Source organism: Amblyomma americanum, chromosome 1, assembly GCF_052857255.1.
Source record: "Amblyomma americanum isolate KBUSLIRL-KWMA chromosome 1, ASM5285725v1, whole genome shotgun sequence".
Classification (NCBI taxonomy): Eukaryota; Metazoa; Arthropoda; class Arachnida; order Ixodida; family Ixodidae; genus Amblyomma; species Amblyomma americanum.
The window spans coordinates 156,146,896-156,171,921 of record NC_135497.1 but is presented as its reverse complement, the minus strand read 5'-3'; the positions used below and the strand labels follow the sequence as shown (position 1 = coordinate 156,171,921).

Here is a 25,026-nt window from a genome sequence, read left to right as displayed (position 1 = left end):
GCGCGGTTACAAGAGTTCAACCAGCGCACGGCTGGCGCCGCATACAAACTAGAAAACGAAAGTTACACCAAAGAGACGCAAAAGTACGGTGCGAATCACAGATGTCGGGAAATGCAAGCCACGCACCGGTTAGTTGGATATACATACATACATACATATATATATATATATATATATATATATATATATATATATATATATATATATATATATATATGTATGTATTGTAACGTGCTTCTTCCGTCGAGGTTCTGTGGAAGCACGTTACATTAACAATATATATATATATATATATATATATATATATATATATATATATATATATATATATATATATAATTCTTGTCACCAGATCACAGTAAATGCGTCCAGAGTCCAGACAATGACGGAGGAATAAGAGGACCAGAACTGATTACCCCGGCGCCACAGGTAAACGTCGCTCCAGTTGCTCTTCACCCTCGCACAAGTCTCCCACCGGATCAGGTCATGCTACCGCGAGTGCAACATCGCAAGAGTAGCGCTGCCCACCCATCTTCGCCGCCTGGCGTCTTTAATGCGCGGAAGAAATCGGTTACCACTATTAAGCACACTGATAGCGAATGTTAGGGAAACGCCCCGGAGAATCGCAGCCGGCGGCAGGGTTCCCGCACGGCGGCCGCTTTCGTCTAGACCAGGAGTGCCAAGTTCGACCGCCGCCTTCCGCCACCAGAAACGAGGGCCATTAACGTAAGGGAGGGCACGCCGCCACTCGGCTTTGAGCCGCTGCCAAGCGCGTATAATGCGTCCAGCGCTGCCCCTCGCAGGCATGAGACGAAAAGGGCCCCGCTTTGCTCTTGCCCCCAAGGCAGCCGCGCGAAATGTGTCCCGCCGGGTTGACGAATGCCTCACGGAACGACCTCCCGAAGAAAGCGGCACAAGGACGCCTCTGCACGGGGGACACCGCCGCGGCAGCAGAGGAGCGCCGACCACGCGAGCCTCGCCTGCCGGAACACGCGCAGATGCCTCGACAGTCTTGCAGCACATGTCCGAAGCCTCACACGAGGCAGCGCAGGCGGTGCTTGTATGCAGAGGCGCCATTTGATAACCATTAACGGACAGCAGTTAACCGATTCCTTAAGTTATGCATCGCAGGCGCTGCACGAATTGATCGCATATGGCCCTTCGTCGATGGCGGAAAGTGTTGTCCGTGTGTGTGATAGTAGCGAAGCAGCAGGCGCGGTGCAAGAGAGTGCTGCTAAACCAGTCTTACCACAGGTATGGGCGAACATGGCCTCAGTACACGGTAGCGGTCGTACTTACAAGGAAACGCATTGATGCTACTCAATGCCATACCTCTTCTAGGCCTCTGGCAAATGTTTGGTGTTTGCTTACGGCGACCATTACTTTCCATGAAGGCGTTTTTTGTTTGATTTTTTTTTTACAGAAGAAGGCCCGTGCACAGCAATAGCTTCAGTGAAAATGCGCAAGGACGAAGCGAACTGCGTCAAGCCATGCCACAAATTCAAACCTAAAGCAAAAGTTGTGCCGTGTCGCACGTTTTCCAAGCCGAATACTTGGGTGACCTAATGACGTATAGATACAACAAGGGCGCTGCCCCGTACACCGCAGATTTCTTCGTCTCTGCCGCCTTCAATACGGGTGCGCGCCGTCGGACACCGTTCAAAGCGGTCCCGCTGCCGATCGAATGACACCAACCACCGACGGCAGGCGCCGCAGCCCGCCAATTTGAGGCAGGCGTCGCGCGCCTCTCATCGTCTCGGCACGCCCGCGCACGCAAGACAGCCGGGCTGCGTCGATGTCGGCGGTAGATGGACCAACCAACCTGGCCGACGACCCCGGTGGGCCCTCCGAACGGATTGCCGCTATCGCCAATTTCGGCGTCGCGACGGAGAAGACCCAGATTCCCCCGCCTGCTAGGCTTTTGTCTCTCTGCAGCAGGGATGCCCACGAAAGACGTGGGCATCAGCCGCACGAGGCTGACAGGAGCCGACCCACGCGTCCCGACCACGCCACCGACCGCACGAGCTTCCGGTGTCCCAGGGATCGAGGCTGCGGTCTGCTCAACGGAACGGGAAAGGCTGCAGCGCCGGAAAAAGCGTATACGATACTCAGAGAAAGAGAACGAAGAACTGATAAGCGCCGAGGATGCTTCAAGAGCAGCGGTTCGGGAGTTGTCACTGGAAGGCATGCATCACAAACGCATACACGCGCGCATCGGCAGAGCACTGGATATATAAGCGAGCAGAATGGCCCACGCGAGGCCGAGCGTGGCTATACTCGACCGGATACCGCTGACGGAGCCCTAGCTGCCAGGGGATGATGATGAAAGGAGGAAGGGAAGAGGAATCAGGGGAAGGTTGGTCGGATACTTCGCCCGGGCTTCCGTTGGCTAAGGCCGCCGCCGCCCTGGCTCTATCCACGAGGGCTTGCTGTTCCTCGAGGGCCGAGCTGGACAAGGCTGCCGCCCATCCTCCCCACGTTGGCTGTTCTAGTTTCTAGGGCACTATTAGCCTGGCAGGCCCATACCGTGGGGTACAAATCTGCTTTCTGCCCGCAAAATTTGCATTCGGCTGAAAAGGATCCTGGCTTGACAGCATGAAGCTTTACTGGATTATTAAAGAACATGGTGTAATCGCCCTGAATGACACTTTTTGCTTCATCCAACCGCTTAGCCGGGCCTGACAATTTGCCACGATAAGCGCAAGGGGAGAAAAATATAAAATCAAACAGAGGAGATATTAACACAAACTTTCTTATTTGAGAAGTACTAGCTAATTTGAGTTTTCGAATTTTTCAGTACCCTGGATTCAGTCTCTGTGCATTCAGCAAACTAGCAAGCTAAACACTTGACGAAGGGACTGCGTCCACTTCTGCCAACCAAGAGGCCAACCAAGTTCTCCTGCCAACCAAGAGGCCTCTTCCACATGGGAAAGGGTATTGAGACGGTCCTTCAACACAGAGAGGCACACTTGGCCCGGTAATTGATGTCAACGAGCCAATTGCCACCCACGGAACATCCAGAATGTTGTTAGCCTTTAGACATACCTCATCAGCAACCGCACGAAATTCCAGAAAACACACGCCCCGGGTCTACACATTCAACCAGCGTTCCCACTCATATCCTTTATTATTATCTAATCTCTCTGGTTGTCTTTGCAACGGGGACTGAAAAGAAAAAAAGAATGCACGCAGCGAGGACCTGAAAGGGAGTTGAATTCGGACTGATGTAGAACTACTGCTAGTATGCTCTGCTCACGGAAGGCCAATTTAAGCGCGTGAATAGAGCCGAAAATATGCGTTAAACGGGACTTGCCGTCATCATAAGTCGAGCACGCCACAGCGTACAGGGCACTGTTACTATTAGCAAAGCTCAAAATATTTTTTTTTCTTCGTTCTTCTTTTACTTGCAGTTATCTACTCCACCTCAGAATTTGACTCTGCACGCAAATGGACTCAGTCGTTGCGAGATCTTCCAACCGACAGAGAGAGAGAGAGCCTTCTTTCGCGACCCTGATCCGGGTCGCTGCTTTAAGTGGGTAGGCAGAAGCTGCAGCTCATGCAGAGCTGTGGATTTTGCAGCAGACAGCATTGGGGAAATCGATTCGCTAAATTTTCTCGCCGTAACGGTGTTCAACGTTAAGTCTTTGCAGTGTCCTTTTTTTTTCCCCCGGGAGCGAATGTTTGAGGCGCATTGTAGTACACAATCTGAATCCCATCAGAGCAACGAGGCGCCCACATGCGGAAAAAGGGCCGCCGCGGAGCTGAGGGATTTGAGATCACGAGGCGTTTAGTAGGAAAACGCGAGGCCGGCGGCTGTGCTTCGCTGGAGATGCGACCGGTTCTGCGGAGCGTTATCAAGCCGGCTAAAGGGGCACGAAGAAGAAGAGCGTCGCGAAACGGCGCGAAAGCAGCTTGCACCGCTGCGGCAGCCGGCATAGAGCGGCGCGCCTCGAGGCACCGGCGAGGTGACTCCCCCGTTCGAAAGTCGAAGAAAACACGAACGCAGCCTCGAAACACGCCTTCCCCGACCAAACTGTCGCCGCGCCGACAGCCCTTGACACTAAAGTCGCTCGCTATCGCCTCAGAAGGAGCATGCACGCGCAGCCAGCGGCAGTGTGGTCGTTGCGGGAAGCACCCCCTCCACTCGCGCGGTACGCCGCAGGTGCTGGCAAGTGGGAGGCCCAAGCATCGACAACTGCGCGAGGCTCTCGAGAAAAGACGCAAATAAATGCCCATGCGGGGACGGCTGGAAGCTGAAGTGGACCGCGGCACTGCTGGAAGCGAGATCGGGCGAGCCCCGAGAAGGAGTAATAACGGCCAGAAGGGGGCCGGAATCATTAGCCACAGGGACAGCCCCCTCGCGCGAGCAGTGGATCGACCTAATCTGGGGCGCGCCGTCGGAGGAAAAAGTGCGACAGGGCGACACTGGGGGAGGAGCCCCGCCTCGCGGCGGCCAGCGATGGGGCGCGATTCCGCGTGCTCCCGAGCGCGCATCCTGCACACGCAAACCAGAGGGCCCTCCAGCGCACGGACCGCTTTCTGCTCTGCCTCTGACCCGAAATTAGTCGCGCTCGGCACGAAACGCAGCGGACAAACGTCGGGGACTAAGTGGAATCAAGACAAACTTCCCTGCGACAAGCACGAAGACACTAATTATCTATTAGCAGCGACCCAGTTGCGGGTCACTACAGTCTATATTATGTGCCTACACTCCGTCAGTGTGAGAGAAACAGGACGAAGACAGCCCCTCTGTCACGAAAACTTTTGGTGCATGAAGGCTGCAATTCACCGTGGAGTTCACCGTATACGTGGGGTACGTGGAACGTCATGAACCCCAACGCAGCCCCGCCAGGGCTTATGAAGGACGCCGCACTGAAGGGCTCCGGATAAGTTCAGAGCACTTGGAGTTCTTTAACGTGGACTGACATCGCAAAGAACGCGGGCGTTTTGCATAATTAGCACCCACCGAAATGCGACCACCGCAGTTGGGCCTCGAACCCGTGACGTCGTACTCAGCAGCAGAACGCCTTAGCCACTGCGCTACCACGGCGGGTCGGTGATACGAACACATAACCAAGAACGGACCTCGATCATTACTTGTTTCACATGCTTGACGAAGCAGGAAGCCATAAGCTCCTGAAGTGGCTTCGAAATCTCCGGCTTGCACGGTCAGACAGCACCGCTAATGCACTGCAAGCCGGGGAGATTTAGAAGTGTGACATTCCGTGTATGCTACGAGGATCCACGTTCGACGGCGCGGCGTAGACGGAGACCCGTGACAGCGGCATCATCAATTACCCAGCCATGCTCTTTGAGTGACGACCAGAAAAACCGGTCCCGCCGCCGCCCCGGGGAAACAGGCTTTATCCTCCCCAATTTCCGGTTACATTCCAGGACAAGGGAGCTGTCAGCGGGCCAGAGCGCGCCGTACCACAGCCGACGCTATGCGAAACCGCGAAGACGACATTCTTTCCCTCCCCCCCCTTTGTCGTGGGCTATCGCCGGGAAGGCACCCACAGCTTCCCAGAAGGGCCGCGACAGACACCTGTCATGGCGGACAGGCAGTACTCGCCAAGAATGTGGAAAGACAGGCGCTAGTGAATTAGCTCCGAAGAGAGAGCCTGTGTATACTCTCACTTGAGAGAGAGTGGTGGCGTTTTTGTTGTTTATTTAGTCTGTATTGTTAACAGACTCTGGGGTCGAGGCTAAGCCCAGCCCAAGGGGTGGTCCCTATCTCGCATGTTATTTTGGATTGGAGAATTGATGCTTTGGGCGGGCCACTGGAAATGACCGCCCTTAGTCCTTTGTTAATCAAGTGCTTAAAAGCGCATGTAAACGGATGCAGTTCAGTCTGAGCTGGGGCTCCATGCTTAGTATGAAATGTGATGCTACTTAGGCACTAACCTGCCCGGTCGATGAGTAAAGTAGTGCAAAGTTTGTTCTGTTGTAAAATTATGCTCTGCTGTCATCATCTACAAGCTCGCCTCCTGTTCATCTTCCAAGCCGAACGACACTAGAGGAAGGGTTTGGGAACCATCCTCGAAGAAACGGACGACTATTGAAATTCTACTGCATACACGCTCAGGACGACATCATTCGCCAAGAGGGCCTTCAGCGCCGAAGCCCCGACGGCGTGCAGCTTCTGCCAGCAACCGCTCGAGCCCAACTCCGGAGCCACTCCATCGCCCCCATGAAGTCGTCGGCACGTAAGCTCGGACGCCCCAGCCTCTGATGTATAATCTTCATCATGTGTAATTATTGAATATACCTGTTTGTTTAAACTGAGCCATACGGTGTCTCTTTGCCTCTCCGTCCCGTGTGGACCTGCGCATTATGGGGGTCATCACAGAAGCGTCGCATTTCGAGAGGCAAATGGGGGAAGGAGAGGGAGAAAGCATGCACAAGCGACGCCCAGAAAGGCAAAAGTGCTACCCGAAACGACGGCGTGCGATGCGAAACTAGATCGCGCAGCACAATCGACAACACGAAACTTTACCTTCGGGCTAATTACGAAAGCGGCGCGTTTCGCAGAAGCACCGCGAGCACTCTCGATTACGTGCGAGCAACATCACTACAGTGGCGAACTCCACTGGTCGATCCGGAGCAGCTTTCCTTGCTCCGCGGCGGCGCTTGCGAGTTCCACTCCCTCCGTCTTGATTCGCCGCGGATTTAACAAGACGCGTTTGCCTCCTTTTAGCGTGGTTTGAGGCATCGCCATTTAACCTTGGGCGCTTGTTTACATTCTGACGGCGTCGTCGGGGCGAAGAGTGACGCTTCTCGCCTCGATTAATTCGCAAAGCGGTTGAAGGAGACCAGTGACGATGGCAAAATGTATGTTCCCTCGGAGGTATAACTAAAGGAATGTTTCTTGAAACGCCTCGCAAACCGTCGAAAAATCATCCGCTACATCGACGCCGCAGCGCCCAGCTATTCAGACGAACCGGTAAGGACACATATATATACGCATGTCATGCACTCATTTCCGGTGATCAGCCCAGGTCAAAAAAAAAAAAAAAACGGCGCACCTCACAAGCTAAGCGCAAGATACGGCTGAATTGGTCATCGTCAAGCGAAAATGTGCAGACCACACCGTGGTACGGACTGATGCGGACTGATTCCAGGCCAAACTTCCGGAACCGGTTGCGCATAAAGGTTTCCGTGGGGCTCCTTGCCGGAGCATGTTTCGCTGGTCGATCAGGATTGGGTCACCCGGTGGCAAATTCGGTCGCTCTGGCGCGGATTCAGCACCCTGCTCCAAATCGATCAGTGGAAATCGCCATGAGGTTGGCACGTATAACAAGAGCCCCGTCGCCAAAAAGAAAAGGCAAAACACAAAGAGGGGGGGGGGGGGGGGGATATAACCCCGAATCGCGCATTTTACTTCTTACCGCCCTTTAACCAGTCACCTAACAGAACAGCTGATCACAGCCAACGGTGTTTGCACCCCCGCGACCAAGGGCAGCGGCCACCGCTGACGCCCCTGACGCCCGGCCAAAGCGCTCCACATGAGCGCCATTTAATTGGATAAGCGCGCCCTGGCCTAATTGCGAACGCTTTTGTTCGACGCGGTGCGCAGTGCTAGCGCGCCACGAGGCCGCGCCGCCGGAAGGCTTATCGGCTCCCCGCCGCGTTCCTAAGTACTGCATTATGCGTAATAGCCCCTCGGGCCGCTGTGAACGGTCCACGACTTGGCTTGGGAAGAACCGGCGCTTTTTTGCTGCCCCTCGACACTCGTGCAGGAGAACGGCCTCCGCGATCACGGGCTCGATCCCTCCAGGCCTGCAGGAGTGCATCCCGATTCGGCAGCAAAAATATGGGCAGAGAGAGCAAGGAGACGAGGTCAGTCCCGTGGCTTATGCCTCCGACCGTACGCATGTGGCCAAGAACCCTGTCGCACGCAAGATGGATGGACGGCCCGAGGGTCGGCAAAACGTCGCTTCCGGTTGCATCACCCCTATTTGTTTCCGGTCGACCAGCCTGAGCGATGCCCGGATTCCCCCCTCGCTTTTGTCGCCGCTCTCCTAGTGTCGCCATTATCCGCTCCTCCCCGTCGCCGACCTCGATCGTTTCAGGGGGATAGCGGCAGCCGACGACTGCATACTCCGCCGCCCGCGGGACCCAATTTCGAAGGAATGCAGCCCCGCGGCACTGCGCGCAGAGACACTCGCGCGGGGGGGGGGGGGGGGGGGGGGGGGGTTTCGCGCTCGCGCGAATCCCCACTACACCCCCGAGTCGCGAAACGGCAACGCTCGTGCCGGGCCGCACCACTTTCGCGCGTTTACATGGCTGGCTGCATGCGCGCGGCGGCTGCTGCTTTCCACGCGAGCGCCCTCCCCCACTTCGCCGGCGACCAGGACGCGAGACGCCGCTCGCGTCCTGCTCGCCGCCAGGCGGCACGCGCCGAAACTTGCACGGGCCGCTTTTCAGAGCCTTTCAGCAGAGTCGCGTTTATGTCACAAGGATGCTGCCGCAACTAGCAGCGCTACTCAAGAAGGATGACACTTTCACAAGAAGGACCCATCAGCTTCAGCTACCGCGCAATCAGCAGCCGCTTTGAGGCAGATGCGGCGTGGAAGAATGTGTTAATCGGAGCCATACTGCGCCGGAGGCTCCCACCTTTGGTCTGCTGCGAGAGAAGGAAAAGGGAGACGATGCGAAAGAGCACTCACTTGAAGAGCTTTTCAGCTCCATTGCGCATCATCATCTGTTTGGTGATTTCATGGTTGATCTTGGAGCGCCGGTACTGCAGCTTGCCTCGGCACGTGGCAGCCCGGGGATCCGAGCCCTGCGGGAGGACGAGACACGATGCGCTCACAGTTAGTGGAGCCACGCTCGAAGCAAGCAAAGAATGTACAGTTCCTCTAGATTGCCCGATGGGTGAGAACGCACTGCTCCTTGGCCTACGAGGTTCACGGAGGCAAGATTCCTCCGGCAACAACTTTTGGCGGCATGAACAACAACGCTTCTTAAGGTATCCACCAGACTTGCAGCACACTCAAGGGCTCGGGTACACAAGTTCTGCGCTCATCGGCCTTTACAGCGAAATACCGTTTTACAGTGCAGCGGGGAAAGAAAACGATATTTAGCATATTGGCTATATCGTAGGCGTATGGTGGATTACCGAACGCCTCCTGCGCACGCGCAGTGGCAGGTGTGAGGCCGGTGCGCATGCGCACCCGGTATACGCCAACGCTAGTACGTTTCCGCTATACTAAATCTTCACGCTATAGTCGGATACCACTCAAGCTGCATCGAAGCTCCACCCACGCAGTGTTCCTCCGCGACAAGGAAATAATCCGCAATTTAAAGCTTTGCTTGCTACCTAAACAAAACGCTAATCATAACACAAAATTATAAGTGCGAGCGTTTCGATGCCCGTGACTTGTTGATTTATTTACTCCAGTGATTGGTTAGCGGACCGTGGGCTGTTATTGCCGACTGTTTTTTTTTTTTTACTTAAAAGTTGCATCCTACCATATAGCACACAATCAACCGCAATTCGATCAAAGTTGAAGGACTGCTTCACATGGGCTGCTGTTTTCTTGTGCCACCAGAAGCAGCGATCGACTTATCAAAGAGGGGGGAGGAGCAAGTTTAAAACGAAAAAAAAAAACTGATAAAGGGCGCGCGCGCGCGCTACAGGTTTGTGCAACCCGGCCGCACGAACGCGAGGGTTGCGGCATGCGCCCGCGGCAGATCTCCTTCCTGTCTGCGCCCAAGGAGCGCGCCGTTCGATCAAAACAGTGGAGAAGTACCCGGCGCGCGACGTTTTCATCGAATCGGCCGACCCCATTGCGGCAGAACGGGCTGCTGTCGAGGCCATTGGCACCCGAGCTTTGTTTGCGAAACCGCCATTGCGAAAACGCCGCTGCGGCCCGTAAACCAGTTAGCATATGTCCCCGAAATGGACGCAAGGCGGAAAAGGCGGCAGTCGAAGTCGCAGAAAAAAAAAAGAGAAACGTTAATGTCGCAGAGCGGTCCGAAAATATAGCCCACACCCGCAGCTTCGCCCGTGCGCTGTGGCGCGTTTCATACTCCGGGCACTCAAGACGGCGCGCCGTGAACGCCAGTCGGAAGTGGTGGACGTTGTCCCACATTTTCGCCGTCAAAGGTGTACGGACGACAACGCACAGGCGAGTCACGTGCTGCGCCCGGGGACAAATTAAGTTGCGTCACAGCGCAAACTGGATGAGACTAACGCAGAAAAAAGGACCACAAACAAGCGCTGTTCCGGGCGGGATGGAATGGATTACTTATGCGTCATATAGGTTCTGTCCTGCGTGCGTCTCGTCTACCTTGGGCTGTATGACCATCTAGCCCAAATCCGGGCTTTAGACAAAAAAATTCAGGGGGAACTTTGTTGACCTAAAGTGCGGTGAGGCGAAAGCCTTTAGCGTGGTGTTGCTGCTTGTGTCACTGATGTGCGGTTAAGATGTTAAGTACACAATTGTTTGTGAGTCTTAAATGCTGGAGACACTGGAGGGCGTTTGGCAGGCATGCGTCTCATTCGACGCCTTTCCGCAAACACTCTCCAGCGTCCAAGACAAGAACTACATATACGTTGGCAGGAAGTAGCGTAGTCGTTAGCACGCTCAGTTGCGGAACGGGAGGATGATGGTTCTAACTCCATCGTGCACAAAGATTTTTTTTTCTTATCGAGTTGCAGAGTGCCACGGACTGACGGACACCGCGAGTATGAGCCATTAAAGGCTTTCGCCTTAATACGAGACGGACACATACTGCCCACGCGAATTACCTCCGTTCCTAGAAAATACATAGCGCGAACAAGGGAGTGCGCTTTGCAGTGCGATGAATGTGTTTCACTCACAAGCACCTCCTCCACGTTACCCGGGAGCCGACGAAATCTTATCTGGAGGGGTTGTACAAAGTTGCACTCGTGACTGTCTCAATCACTTTAGCTCTCAAGTCACGCGTGACACCTTTACGCGAGATGTCGCCGTTTGTTGCAGCCCCACTCGAGGCGCGAATTTGCGAAATTTGAGCTAACGCTTACTTTTAACCCCAGAAAGGGAGTTATCTACGCTAGCGGTGCCAAAATCAGCCTGACGACACCGCGCACTCTACTGTGCATAACAGAGACATCCGGCCCATTCTAACGCGCGGTACGTGTTTACGTATACTCGAAATCTAATACAACACCACAAATAAAAAAGAAGGGACCTGTTTAAGGGCGATCACAAGGTTGTTCAGGTTCTCAATCCACGTCTCCATTTCTGACCGGTTGTCGCCGCTGGGGCGACTGGCGCACGGTTCGCAGCGGGCTGAAATCCACAGCGTCGGAGAGGAGTACACACGCAGGTCCTCCCTGGGATTCCGGGACAACGAGGGGAAGGCCGTCTCCACGAGCAGGGGCTCGAATCAAGGGCCACAGCGTGGGTCAGTGCCGAGCCAAGCAGCCGAATGACATCCCTAAGCAGGCTGCTCGAAGTCCCACCAGGGCCCACTTCAGTGTCTCTCGGACGAACTCCCCGTGGGTATAGGCCCCGCCGTGCACAAACACCGAACGTGTTCTCTTCCGGGGCACACAGAGGGGGGCGACCGCAGCCGGGCAGAGTCTCCGGCCTGAGACGACAGCGGTCGTTGACGGACGCCAGCTGTGGCTCGGATGCGAGATCGGTGCAGCCACTGTCGTGCTTCTCAGCCAACCTCTCGGCACAGAAAGACGCGGCCTGCTCGACCAAAGGGGCTCGCGGCTCCAGTTACAGCAAGCAGCGCAGAGTAGAGCGACCAGCAGCTACGCCGCGGGACGTTTCGGCAACTTCGCTCTCCGTTGACTTCTGGCGGCTGGCGCGGGAGTTCGCGCGACCCACATCAAGCGGCGGAGGGCAAGCGCCGCTCGACAACGCCTTCTCGCCCTCGACGCTGCGCCCGACCAGCTCAGCGCCCTTGGGGCCACGCCCCTCCACATTCGATTTGTACGCGGTCCCCCCCGGCCGAGGACTGCCGCGGGGGGCTTATCGGCGCGGCTTTTCTTGAACCCCGCATTTACGATTCCTGGCGCTTTGTTGCTGCGCTGCTCGAGATCCCCGATAGGTCACACTTGCCGGCTGGGCCGTCCTCTCCCTGACCTTCTAGTGCGCGCGGCGAATTCCGCAGGCAGACCTCCGGGTCCGCACTGATCCGCGTGCACGTACCGATGCGGCGGCCGGAGCAACGCGAAGCTTGCACGCGCGGAGCCAGGCGGGAAACGGGCGCCGGGCCGAAGCCAGGTCGGAACGCTGTCCCCATTTTTCTGTCGGGAGAGACAACCGGGTTAACTGCGCGGCCAGACAAAAACCAACGCAGATGTCTCGACGCGATTGCGGCCACTGCCGTGGCGGTCCGAAAATGCCGACAACACGACACATCGGCAGCGAACGTGCGCGATTAGGGAATCACACGGGAAAGAACTACTGCCAAGGTAAAACAAGAGCGAAGAGTAAGAAGAAAAAAAAAGACGCACGACCCTGATCTTGTACAGCCCTCTGTAGCCCTGTCCGAATAAACAAGTCGACGCACAAGAAACCAAGCAAGCGTGGAATAGCGACCACAGCCTTAGTTTTGCAGTTCGCTCGTGAAAAGGCGATTGCGAAGTGGATCAGCAAGTCCGGACCGGTTAAACGTTGCTGAGTTCAAAGAACTGTGCCACTTTGAGCGCAATACCGCTTAATGCGAAAGAAACAAATTATAATAAATGACACGAAGTAACACTGCTAGCCGCCTGGCTGCTTTTGTTTGTTTGTTTATGCCGCTCTTCTCCAGCTCTTTTCGTTGTATTCCTGGATACTTCATATCGTAAGGCCACATTGTCCAAACGCCGCCACCCATTCCAACGCGACATTTTATTCGCGTAGGCCAGACACAACGTTCCGTGCCAATCAAGCAGCAAGGCACAAACGAGCCCGTCGACGACGCCGACTTCGCAACTGCTGTATTAATTATTAGCTATAGGGCACTTGTTGAGAAATAAAATACGTCGGTTTAGCGGCCAATAACGTACGCAGAGCAGCAGGCAACAACTAGCTAGGCACATTAAAATTTTAAAAGACTGCATGCAAATAATACCACGTAGTTACGAAGAAGTTGAATTTTCGCAGATGCATACACACAACGGGAAGTACAGGGCACTGCAGCATTCCAGCTCATTGAGCGGAGATAAAGGTGACCACGGCTGAGGGCTCGCAAAGGCCAAAAATACGCTCTTCCCCATTGCCATCCTTGCGCCATATAGCTAGCCACGTCTAAAACAGGAAGGAGGAACAAAGGGGGGACCTACGAAACGACCACTGTCCATCTGGGCAGCAGCTCCGCAAGGGATGCGTTCCGCGAGCGTGCGCGCCCGCCGAAAACGAACTGCGCTGCTCCATGTTTAATGAAGCTCGCCGCGCCGAAAAAAAACCCGCCGATGGGCGTTCCGCATTCACGCCGCAGTGAGCAGGGCCGGTCCCGAATATTATTACACGCGCGGGGCTCGGGCGCCTACCAAGGGTCCCCGCGCCGCTCGTCGCATGCAAGCAGTGCGCGCCTATTTTTCCTGCTGCGTGGCGCAGCGGCTCGCGTGCTCCGGGGGCCGCGCGCGTAGGCCACCAGCGTCGTGACTCTCCGCGCGCCTCCCGAAGCCGCATAGCGCGCGAGACGCGTTTTCTTCCATTGCGGGCCGCAAATGAAAGCGCGCGCACGATGGCCGAGATTGCAGCGGGGCACCAGTAACACCACCGCCTGTCCACGAGGGCGGCGTGTGCCGCACGCTTTCGACACAGGGCCAGTGCCTCAAACTCGGCGACGTGAAACGAATCGCCTACAAGCACCACCGCTGTGGTGCGCGCTGCCGGCGCCAAAATTACCAAGCGCCGCCTGGGCCAATGAAAAGCCCCTAATGCTGGTGCATGGTAATTTGTGCTCGCAGCAGAGCCACCCAGTCAGACGAGCTAGGCCGACACCGGGCAGCAGCTGCGACTTTCTAAATAACCATGCTAAAGAAATACCAAAAACCATGCTAAATAACGCAGTAAGCTATGTATGGAAAGAAAAATGATAGGTGTAACGTTAAGAGACCGGAAGCGGGCAAATTGGGTGAGGGAACAAACACGGGTTAGTGACATCCTAGTCGAAATCAAGAGAAAGAAATGGGCTCGGACAAGGCATGTAATGCGAAGGCGGGATAACGGGGGTAACGGAGTGGATTCCAAGAGAAGGCAAGGCGGCAGAAAGTTAGGTGGGCGGATGAGATTAAGAAGTTTGCGTGGATACGGTGGCTGCGGCTGGCAAAGGTCAGGGTTAATTGAAGAGACACGGCAGAGGCATTTTCCCTGCAGTGGCAACACCACCTATAAAGAGGGTGTTTGCAGTGGCCGCAGTCAGGCTGATGATGATGAAGTAGCCATGGGAACTCGAAAGTAAGCGTTCAGCAGCCACGGAGAAGGGCCACGTCGGTTCAAGAGGACACCGACGAGAACCCCCACTCTTTTTCCTTTTCAAGCCGGACTTTTTGTCCCCTCGAAAAACACAAGCCGGGCAAGGTAAGTAATAGCTTCACGGTCCCGCTTTCCAGGCAGAATTCCAAACACCGTTTTCCATTGCAGCCAGCAGCTTTAGAAGCAGACGGAACGGTTGCGTGCCAGTGAGCATGTGACGTAAGTGCCGCATAAGCAAGTACGACTGCATGCAAGCCACGAACCCCGCGGCGTTTGCTAAACAGGATAAAGCCCACCTCCTTACGACAGGCGCCGATACGCTTCGGCATTTACGGATGAACACAAAGGGCCTGAACAAGTCGGACACGCCGGTATTGACTCGGGGCCGGCCGCTACGCTATGCTGCGCAACTCGCAGCATTTTGTTTTTCTTCCACAACACGCCAGGGTGTCATTCGAACCGACGTATCGATATGGATAAGAAGAAGTCTGCTTGCAAGAGAAAAGTTGCCCGCCCATGTCCAGTACCGAAAAAGGACGTAAATTTGCACACGTTTACAGAAGGCGCGAACTGATTGCCTTCGACGAGAAGGACCGGTGGTAAACGTTGTATAATACGGCCGATATAATACAACAGGTAAAAGAATGCAGCGCGAAAAAACAAGGACGAACAGAAGTGGACAGGACAGGGCGCTGCATTTCGCGCTGCATTCTTTTACCATGTTCACTGACCAACAAGCCCAAACAGCCGCTTTAGTTAATACAACAGCCCCATTCCCATTACATTCCATTTTTGTTCGTTTCGTCACAGACTCAAACGACGCCACGCCCCCGTCATTGTCGCGGTGTGCCACAGCTGGGAACGGCTGGCGATGAGAAGGGAATGGCAGGGAAATTAACTACGCTGGATCTGGGCTTTTAATTGCCGATAATGGGCAGAACGCTAAGGGGTATACGAAGAGAGCAGAGAAGAGTGCGTTTGGGAAGAAACACGACGAGCTGATATCCAGAAAAGAAACGGTAACGGATGGTCGTCCATCGGCGTAGCGAGGTGGATTCCAACAGAATAAAAACGAGCTGAGGACGGCGGGAGTCAGGCTGGAAGTGTAGAAAATGCGTGAGGACACATGGTGGCCGCAGCTGGACCTGGACAGGGTTAGTGGGAGAGGTCTTTGTTGTGCATTGCAAATAACGCGGCTGGGGATATTCGCATGACGACGGTGCTGGCACACTCAGCCCCAAAATTCTAAACAGTCACCAACCTGAAAGTTGATAGAGGTGTCGGTGCACTCTGCATTTGCACACACCGATGCATAACGATCGGGAGTCGAGTCCGGAGCATGCAGTTCGCGCGTTGGGTAGGAACTGTTCGTCGTCGGCCGGCGTTCGCTTATTGGCTGTTAAGAGAGGAGACCTTACGACTATTCGTGCATCCGGAAGCGGCACCTCGGTGTTGTCAACGCAGACGGGCCAAAAAAAAAAATTAGCAGTGGCGTAGCTCGGCTATGCCAGGATATACGTAGCGTGAGCAGCAATTTCGCTCTCCTTCTCCATGGCGATACCACACTGGCCAACTCCCCGCTCTATGTATACCCCCACTGATACCTCTGCGCATGCGCACAAAATGAGAGGCGCTATCATGCTGCTCCGGCGCAGCGTCAGACTTGGCTACTGCGCAACGGAGGCGCACAGCTGGGGCCGGTGCCAGTGAGTCTGCCGCGGCTATGACGTCACTCCTCTGGAATGCGCAGACCGGCGAGGCGTACGCGGCGGCTCCGGCGCGCCAGCTGTTCGCCGTGTGACGTCACTGCTCCTCGCGCGTGCGCAGCACGGATCTCCAAGGAGCCACGCGAAACTGCTCAGCCTCGGCCAGTGCAGCTCACGCTACAAAATTTGACATCACGGCGCCAACTCGCCTTACCAAGCGTCCCTTCACCTGCTGTTCATGGGAAGGACCGGTGGGTATATAGTACACCCGCTTAGCGGACGAGCGATTACAGGGGGCAGACATAGTGAACGCGAGTCGACGTCGGTCCAATGGATCGAACACAATGAAACGAGCAACAAAAACGGGAACAGAAGAAAACGAAGTACAGGACAGCACATGATGATGATGATCATCACCATCATCAACCTTTCCAGCCGGGACCGGCGTACCTCACCTATACGAGAGGCGATCCAAAATCACCGTTGTGGCCAATCACGACAGCCGTCACGAATAGTTTTGCAGATGCTGCACGTTACAGTCAGCCAGCGCCCAGGTCATGGGGTCCTGTCAGCAGGAATTGCGCTATCGAGCCTATCCAGATATAAAACCAGTATAACTAGCAGCTCATACTCGGAAATACAAGCTTCACCGAACATCCCGGAACTCATCGACATTCTCCATCCGCACACGCGCGCTAAAAAGAAGAAAGAAAAGCAGCATTCCAGACAGTGCACGAGCGCTTTTCTTGCATAAACGAACTCTGTTTCCAGATGCAGAGAGCATTCGGGATTTAGGCGACACTAAGCTCACCGCAGGCGCGCATGAGCGCACTATGCACCCACCGATGCATGCCGCATCTAGCGAATCCGAACGCGAGCCGTTAATCCCCCTCAGCATTGAAGCGACCAACGATTTCCGTCGGCGCGGCCAGTCCGCTCGCGTTCGGATTCGCTAGATGCGACATGCAGTTCGATGCGATGAGCCCAAGATATCTCGGGGACAGGAACACCTCGTTGAGAAAGCGCACGAACTGGGAACGAACGCGCCGCTGACGGAAGGGTGCCCCACGCAACGCCTCGGAGACTCATTCATTACACGCGCCCGCTCTCTCGGCCGCTCGCAGTCACGCACCGCACTACGTTCTTCCTCCCGAAAAATTTCTGGAACGACATAACAGCGGTAACCGCAGGAATCCGAGACGGCTTTCCCTCGCCGGACGCACTATTTGTGCCCGGCCAGCGGCGCGCATCGCGGACCATTAGCGCCAAAGCGTTGTCTCTGGGCGCCGCGTGACAGAACAATCCCTGGGTGCGCGCATCCGCCCTCAACAGGCCGGAAGGAAGGAGGCGGAAATTCTCGTCTCCGCTGCTTCTGGCGTCCGCCACCTCGGCCGCTTTCCTGCTTGCATCAATTACGAGCAGCCCCGAGTAAACGACACTCGATGGACGGTAGAGCACGCCCGAAGGGAAAGCGTGCGCACAACGCCCCGTTTTCCGAGCGCCGCCGCCAAGCGGGTGCCATAACGGCTGATGGAGCCGTCGCCGGAAAGGCGGAGGAAACAGCAAGAAACACCGTATCTGGATGCAAGTGGTGGACGCGTGAATGGCAAAAACTACGACCAAAAGACAGCTATGACCAATTACGCCGACGGTGCTGAGCGCGGACCAAGTTCCCGACCACAGCGGCCCCAATTTCCTTTTCCACTGTTATTACTTTTATTGTAAAAGCACGCATTTCGCCAAAGAAGGAAATTAACGCTATAGGCAGTAGCCGGGTTTCCGGGGGGAAAGCTGAGTAATGTCCAACTGTCTGGGCCGCCTATCGATGGCGGCAATGTGCTAAAACGCTCAGGCACTGAGATTTTGGCACAAGCTATGAGGAAACCGAGGCAGGGTAGATTAATTACAAACCCTACACTAGATGCCGTGCCCACGGTGTTGCAGATCAGGAAGGAATCGTTCTATGATAAGCGGCAGTGCCCTACTCTTTTGAGGCTATAGATCCGGGTGTCTTAACACCCCGCAGCTACAGAAAGAAATTTTAACCAAGATGACACATGTGCAGCGTGTGGTAGATCTGGAGAAACAATTGAACACCTCATACTCGAGTGTGATGGTATCCATCCGGATGTTGATGCAGGCTGAGTCACAGTCTCCCTGAGGCCTATAGGGTTTAAGGGCGACAAAGGTAAAGTAAATGGATCTGCGTTAGAACCCAGCAAAACGCGACTGGAAGATTGGTGACTCAAAAGCAGAGAGGTGACATAAGGTTAGAACTGCAGGACTTAAAGGGAATTTAAAGAAAATCGCGAATTTTAAGAGCAATTTATAACACTTAAATAAAAATAAAGAAAAAAGCCGAGCATGGTGGCAACTCCCGCCACCTTGTTTCAAAGGGGGCGCTCCTATCTTCCATCCATCCATTCACAGGTTGATTTCTCTTTGTTAATCACCTAAAGCAAGCAACTACCAATACAAGTTGCATTATAATCCGCTCTCCGCAGCGTTTTGCTGCCAGCCGCAGAGAGAGTTGTCAGAAAACACGCCGTTATTCCCTCATTTCGCTGCGGTTTCAACCTCTGTATACATAGTCGCCCAGGGCGGCGAGTAATGGCGGGTGACCGCTGAAGTAGGACACGCAATTTATGCTTGCCACATGTCTACGCGTTGTGCGAAGACGTAGTCGATGCAGCTTCCGCCTCTGCTGGTCGGCTGGAGTGGGTTGTCAGAATGAGTGACGCCGGACACTTCATGCATGAATTCTTGTAGCCGCATCTACGCTAAGCCCCCACAAATGACGACGGCTACGTCCGATTTGGCCGCGATGCATGTTTCGGCTTTGCTGCATTGGTGAAAGGCCCCGACAATGAAATCATGCGACCCTCTGTTCTCTTGTGCTTCCACTGTCTCTCAGTGCTGCGGAGTTGTGTTTTTTTTTTTTTTTGCTGCTCATCGTGACCTGTTCTGCTCATTGGTCCAGTGCTTAGGAGAATCCCCAAAGGTAGAGTAATTTGCAATAAGTGAGGAATAACTAATTAGCATCCACCCAGAATCAGCCATACGGCTACAAAGGGAAGCTATACAGCTTCCACAGAAACTTCGTAGCTGAAGAAAAAGTCATCCTGCTCCGAGGCTTGAACCCAGCAACGCCGTTTCACCGGAGCAGTGCGCACTGCTGGAGCCCCGTACACAATGGCAACGCAGACAGCCCACGCGGTACAAGGTGGTCACGTGATCGCGAACGCTCAGCACGCAGACAACGGAACCTTGCTTCAACAGCTAGCGCTGTAAACATTTTAGTCTCCCAAGTCAAATTTCGTGCGAAAAACCCGCCCTGGCTCCCGTATTTTCGTCGAAGAAGTGAACTGCGCCAACATCACCTCTCCCTCCCACAGCCGCGCCTTCCTGGAGTTGCCCATACATCCGACCCTGAGCAAAATGTCACTGTCGCGCAGACTCCGCGCAAGCAAGCAAACAAGAGGCTAAACTTGTCTGCCTTGTTTTGGTCAAACAAAAACCGAACGTTTGTTTTTCGGCACAGGCCCAGAAGAGAACCGGCGAGCAGGCAGCGCCCGGCGACAGCCTCGCGCGCAGCATCCGCACCGGGAGTGGGCCGCGCCGGGCGTCGCCGCCGCCGCGGGGTGAACGCACCGCGACAGGTGTCGGCAGCACTCGCCGCTATCGGCGGCGCTCCAAGACGCACAAGGGCCGCACGCTGTCCCCGCCGGCCCCGGAAATGTGGGACGTCACTTAGCGCCGCCGGAAGAAGGAGACCCGCTCAAGGGACGTATCCCGAAAGGAACGACGACGCAAACCGCCCAGAGGGTTAACGCGGGGGTGGACTCAAGTGGGCTCCCTTGTTCGCGCCCGCAGCGACAGCACGCGCTAGGCCGCGTTGCCAGCTCCACAGCGTCGAATGGCATTATATATTAACGCAGTCCAAAAAGCGCGAAGCATGCCAACACGTGGAATGGGGGGGGGGGGGGGGGGGGGGGGGGGGTCGCGCGAGAAAGCCGCGATTCTTTCCTCGGGGCCGGAAGGCTTGTTCAGGGCGCGCGGCAAGAGCATTCAGCCAGGGCTATCAACTCGCCGCGGAGATTAGGGATCTCCGGCGGACAATTCGAGGAAGATACGGTGGGTGTGTCGCCGCGCGCCGGCTCCGATGAAGCCTCGCTTCGCCCCGTAATGTGCCCGCACACAGAACTGCTCCTCATTTGCTCGGTGGTCGCTAGAGACATCAAGGGAGCTGCGGCGGCGCCGGGATTAATCGAGTCACGCGCCGGAGAAAGTGCAGAACAGAGCGAGAGAAAAGAGCAGGGAAGAGAGGGCCCACCACACTGCCACACAATCGTGTGCCGAGGTGCCAGTTCGAATAGGGCGCTCGGCGTCTCGAGGAGTTCGACCGCGCTGCACCTGAAATCACAAGCTGACGTGTGAACTCAGATTGGAAAGCACTCGCAAGCCATATGCTACAGTTCTCGCGCAATGCTTAGCGCACCGCGACAGAACAGAATTTTTTTTTTCACGAGCGACGTACAAGCCGACAGAAGTTATGAAGGCTTTTGACGCATATACATCTTATTACTTCTTTTCCGGTTTGAGCCAGCAGCAACTCCCCCCCCCCCCTCGCCCCCCCCCCCCCCCCCCGGGCCCCTATTTTTTGCACCGCTCTGTTCCGGCAACAATGGGTGTCCCCTGCCTTAGATCTGCTCTGGCAGCGACTGGTGACACACTGCCCCAGGTGAGTGACTTTACACTGACTTGAACGGCCAGCGCCCTCTGGTTGTAAGTAGCTACTCAACCCGAGCAGAGCAGTTTGCGCGGCCCACTCCCAGCGCTCGGGATGCAAATGACGGAGGCGCCCTTGTCACGCACTGCCCTTGGCAATCGCACCGGCCGCGCCGTTATGCCTTATTTCCCAGCTCGGCCGATAGCGAGATAAGCAGCCAACCAGCCGCAGGCGAAGGGAGCACAATGGCGTTATCGCCGCATTTTGCGCGCGATTGCCGCGTGTGTACACAACGGTACGCAAGACGAAAGGCCACGGGCTTGTTGACACCGGACAGCAGAGGCAAGCGGGGAACGGGCGGCTGTATCGAGCAGCATTGACAGAGTGACGCCACACCATGGATTCCACGCTCAACAGATCAGCGCTTCCCAAACAGCGACTCGACTCCCCCGATCGCAAGTTCGAGAAAAAATAACCGTGTTTCGCGTGCGTTTCTTTTTCTGAAATTGCATGCGACGACGATCAGACAGTGAGCGCGCATACCGGTCACAACGTGGCGCGAACGAATTATGCGCCGCATCCCGCTCAACAAGCGCAGACTGCTTGTGGTAAAAAAAAAAATCAAATAATGCATAATACCACGCGCGTCAAACGGGGACTAACGCACGAGAAGAACAAAAAAGGCAGTAAACGCTGGAATGCTGCAGCACGAAACAAGTGCTTTCCGTCGACGGTGCACTTTAGAGAGCAACGAGAGCGCCAACATTGAGTGAGGTCACAGCTCTTCCTGTATAGGGGAAAGCATTCCTTTTAAGTGCAACGACCACTCTCGCTTTCGATATTCGAAAATTAATCGCACACAACATGGCCGATAATCACCCGCGTTCAAATGCGGCAGATAACTGTCAGATAACTTATATATATATATATATATATATATATATATATATATATATATATATATATATATATAGAGAGAGAGAGAGAGAGAGAGGGGGGGGGGGGGGTTGAGTCGACTACAAACAGTGCCAATGAGACACTTATTGGTAGCCGTACAACTGGATCTCTGACGGAGCAGAACACGGCAAAAAGGTGCAAGTTATTCATTCAGTGCAGGTCGGATAATGAATGAACTTGACAGGTGAAACAAGCTCCAAAGGGCGGGGAGTTACACATTCCAAGGGAGTATTGCTATTACCCATTCGGGCTGCCAGTACTGTTATAAAACGATGCCAGACACTCTTGAACAGCGTGCGATAGTTTTCACAGCAATTAGAGAAAATACGTCGTGTGGAGAATAACCACCGCTTCTACTTTCACCACCACGCCTCCGAGCAAAGCGTTAGAGGGGCACTGAGGACATCGCCATCAACTTATAGCTCTTGATAAAAAATTGATTTTTCTGGCTCTGGGCATGATGACGTTTGTCCGGTAGCAAAAGAAAAAAACTGTTTATGGATGAGGAAAATAAAAAAAAATTCCGCCACTCGACGTCCACACCGAGAGGGACTGGCTGCCGCCGTTTCGAAGTGAATGGCGGAGTTGCATAGCCTCTGGGATCCGCACAAAATTTCGGTGTCTACGCATGCAGTTTACTTGCGATATCGGCCGTTGACGGCGGCGCCTGCATTTCGTTTATTGGCCTTAAAAGCTCCGATTTCGGTGACAGGATTCCGCAGTCTACTGATACAGGCCAACTTCAACTTGCCCTCAACGTCCCTTTAAAATATGCGTTAAATCGCCTAAATTACATTCCAGAAGAAGAACTAAAGTTGCAAGAGGAGGAGGAAGAGAAGGGGGTATAACCGGAAGAAACCGGTTTGCTGCCCTGCACCAACTGGGAGCAAAGGAATGAGGGGATACAAAGGTGAAGGAGAAAAGGTAGTACAGCAAACTACGTGGAAGTAAGCACCCGGAAACTATGTTAGAACACAAAGGTCTCGTGTGAGGGACGGAGTGACAGCGTTTCTCGGAAGATGCCGGCAACCCCTCACGGTGAAAATGTGAGGTGACAGGATTTTAAGGCTGTCCCAACGCAGCTCCGAATGCAGTATGCGGCACAAGAGCAGATGAACAGAATAACCAAAGAGTAACAACGAGTAACGCCGCAATCTTACACGAACGCACACGGGAAGCCCGGAAAAGTTCTAAGAAGCGGAGGATACCGACAGCAGCGTCTTGCGTTCCCGTTGCCAGGCTAGCCTAGGCATATTTGTCGTACGGTAGCAGTTACCGTAGTTACCTTGTTTACCGTATGGCGGTGCTAAAAGTCTATTGACAGTTTCACTGGACAGGATCGCGTTCGCTCGATAAGGAGGTGCGTTGCCGTACACAGAAGGCACTTCTTCGCTGAAAGAAAAAATTCCACCGCCGTAATTTCCTAACGAAAAATTTCCTTGCCAATTAAGAGCAGCTGGGCTGCTCATACGCCATACGCAAGCCCTTCATACAGGGGCATATAAATATCATCGGGGAACTAGCAGAAGCTTTCGAAAGAATGGGCAGGTGTAAAAGAGCACAACACAACTGTGGATACCACTCAGCGGCAAAAAAAAAAAAATCGTATCAGAAGGTGTTGCCTTAGAGAGCTCAAAGAATTCTACAATCGAAGACACGGCGTTTGTGCTTTTTCAGACAAGGCCGCAGGTTGCCAGAAAAAAAAAACAAACGAAATATTTAAAATACTACAGAGGAAGCTACAGGACGCGCAAAATAGTGGGCACGACACATGGGCAATTTGCTACATCCGATGTGAATACAGCTACAATAACAGCTATGTAAGAAAGCCCAACAAGAAGTTCCAGAACAGAGACGTCGTAGCCATAGTGTAAGATTGTTGTCCACTATTTTCTTCTCACTGCATAGCCATCCCGGATTTTGAAGCGTACATGTATTTTTTCGTTTAAATACCTCGCACTGCACGAATATTGCCTTCGCGTTGTACAGCGAGCATTAGAAACAACGGCTAAAAATAAGTGCCCACGTAACCGTAATTTTCAGGAACCTAAAGCTCAATCACACTACGCTGAGCACCGGTGAAACCATTTTTCTCAGCGCCTCAGCCAGGTGCGCCAACCATCAGTTCCTATCGTGGGCTAAGTTAGCCACTAGCGCCTATAACTGGCATCCCCACGGAAGGTTGTCATATTGTCTGCCCCACCTATCAAGAAAGAGGCGCGTTTTTAGAAATGACAACCCAAGCTACGGAATACGCACAAGCCAGAATGTGTCAACGAACGAAGGGGCGCGCGTCTCAGCAATGCGAGTCCGCGGCGACCCTGAAATGCGTTAAAACCGGAGCTACAGTCGCTGAATGCGGTCAGCGACTCCGGACAGCGCAGCAAAACAAAGGAGGCGCGCCGAAGAAAGTCAAGGAGCGTCCCGGGAGAGGGAAGGGCCCCTCCCGCGATGCACCAGATGTGGCAGCGGCGACCACGTGGACACCACAGCAACCGGGTGCGCAGGTCACGTGGCACGGGAAGCCGCGTTCCGCAGGCTGACATCACGTCCGGCTATTCCTTGCGCTCCGCAGGGGAGGAGAAACCAGGCACGCCGGCCGCCGTAGGCATGCGGTCAGTAGGCAAGGCCTCCACCGCGGCCGAAGGGAGGGGGAATGGAACCTCACCGCGTCTCCAACGCCCTTTCCCGAGGTCGCCCGCGCGGGTCACGGATTCCTACTTTTGTTTACAAACAAGGACAGCGCTACAAAGGCGCGGAGCTGGCCATTGTTGTCCGCTGGTCACCCCACGAGAAGAGCGACAGGGGGTGGGGGAAGGGGCACTTTTCTCGCCCGAAAATTCCAACAGGTACGGTGCTTTTCTCGGCCTCCCCGGACTTCGCCATTCTCGACACCAGGCTCGGCCGAACTGCCAGCGGCCCTTCACATGCGGTTTCCTCCCTCTCACAACAGTTGAATCAGTACGATTTTGAAAACACAGCAATGCGGAGAGAAAAGAAGCACAACAGGAGCAATAACTTGCAGAACGGTGGCTGCGGGGGCGAAGGCAAGAAACGAGTACGAGCTACCCATTTCTATGCATGTGCCGTAATACGAGAGCAAATTGTTAAAAAAAAAAAGCTTTTCCAGTGTTTCGTTCTTTCGGTGCTGCGCTTCACTGATCGAATCAAAACCCCTCAATAGGGCACTCTAAGTACTGAAGTTTCGTCAGTGGTGATT

At 54.4% G+C, this 25,026-nt stretch overlaps 1 protein-coding gene across 3 annotated transcripts in view; it reads right to left on the bottom strand.

Annotated features, from left to right (window-relative positions):
• Positions 1–25,026, bottom strand: part of Rhp (GTP-Rho-binding protein rhophilin) — a 105,080-nt gene that overhangs the window by 44,061 nt on the left and 35,993 nt on the right. For 2 of the 3 annotated variants that reach the window (XM_077647433.1, XM_077647434.1), the window contains exon 2: positions 8,670–8,785. In XM_077647433.1, coding sequence (XP_077503559.1) covers positions 8,670–8,785 — 116 coding nt within the window. Of the gene's footprint in view, positions 1–8,669; positions 8,786–11,181; positions 12,281–25,026 lie in introns of those variants that run through there. The other variant, XM_077647432.1, reaches the window with a different exon arrangement.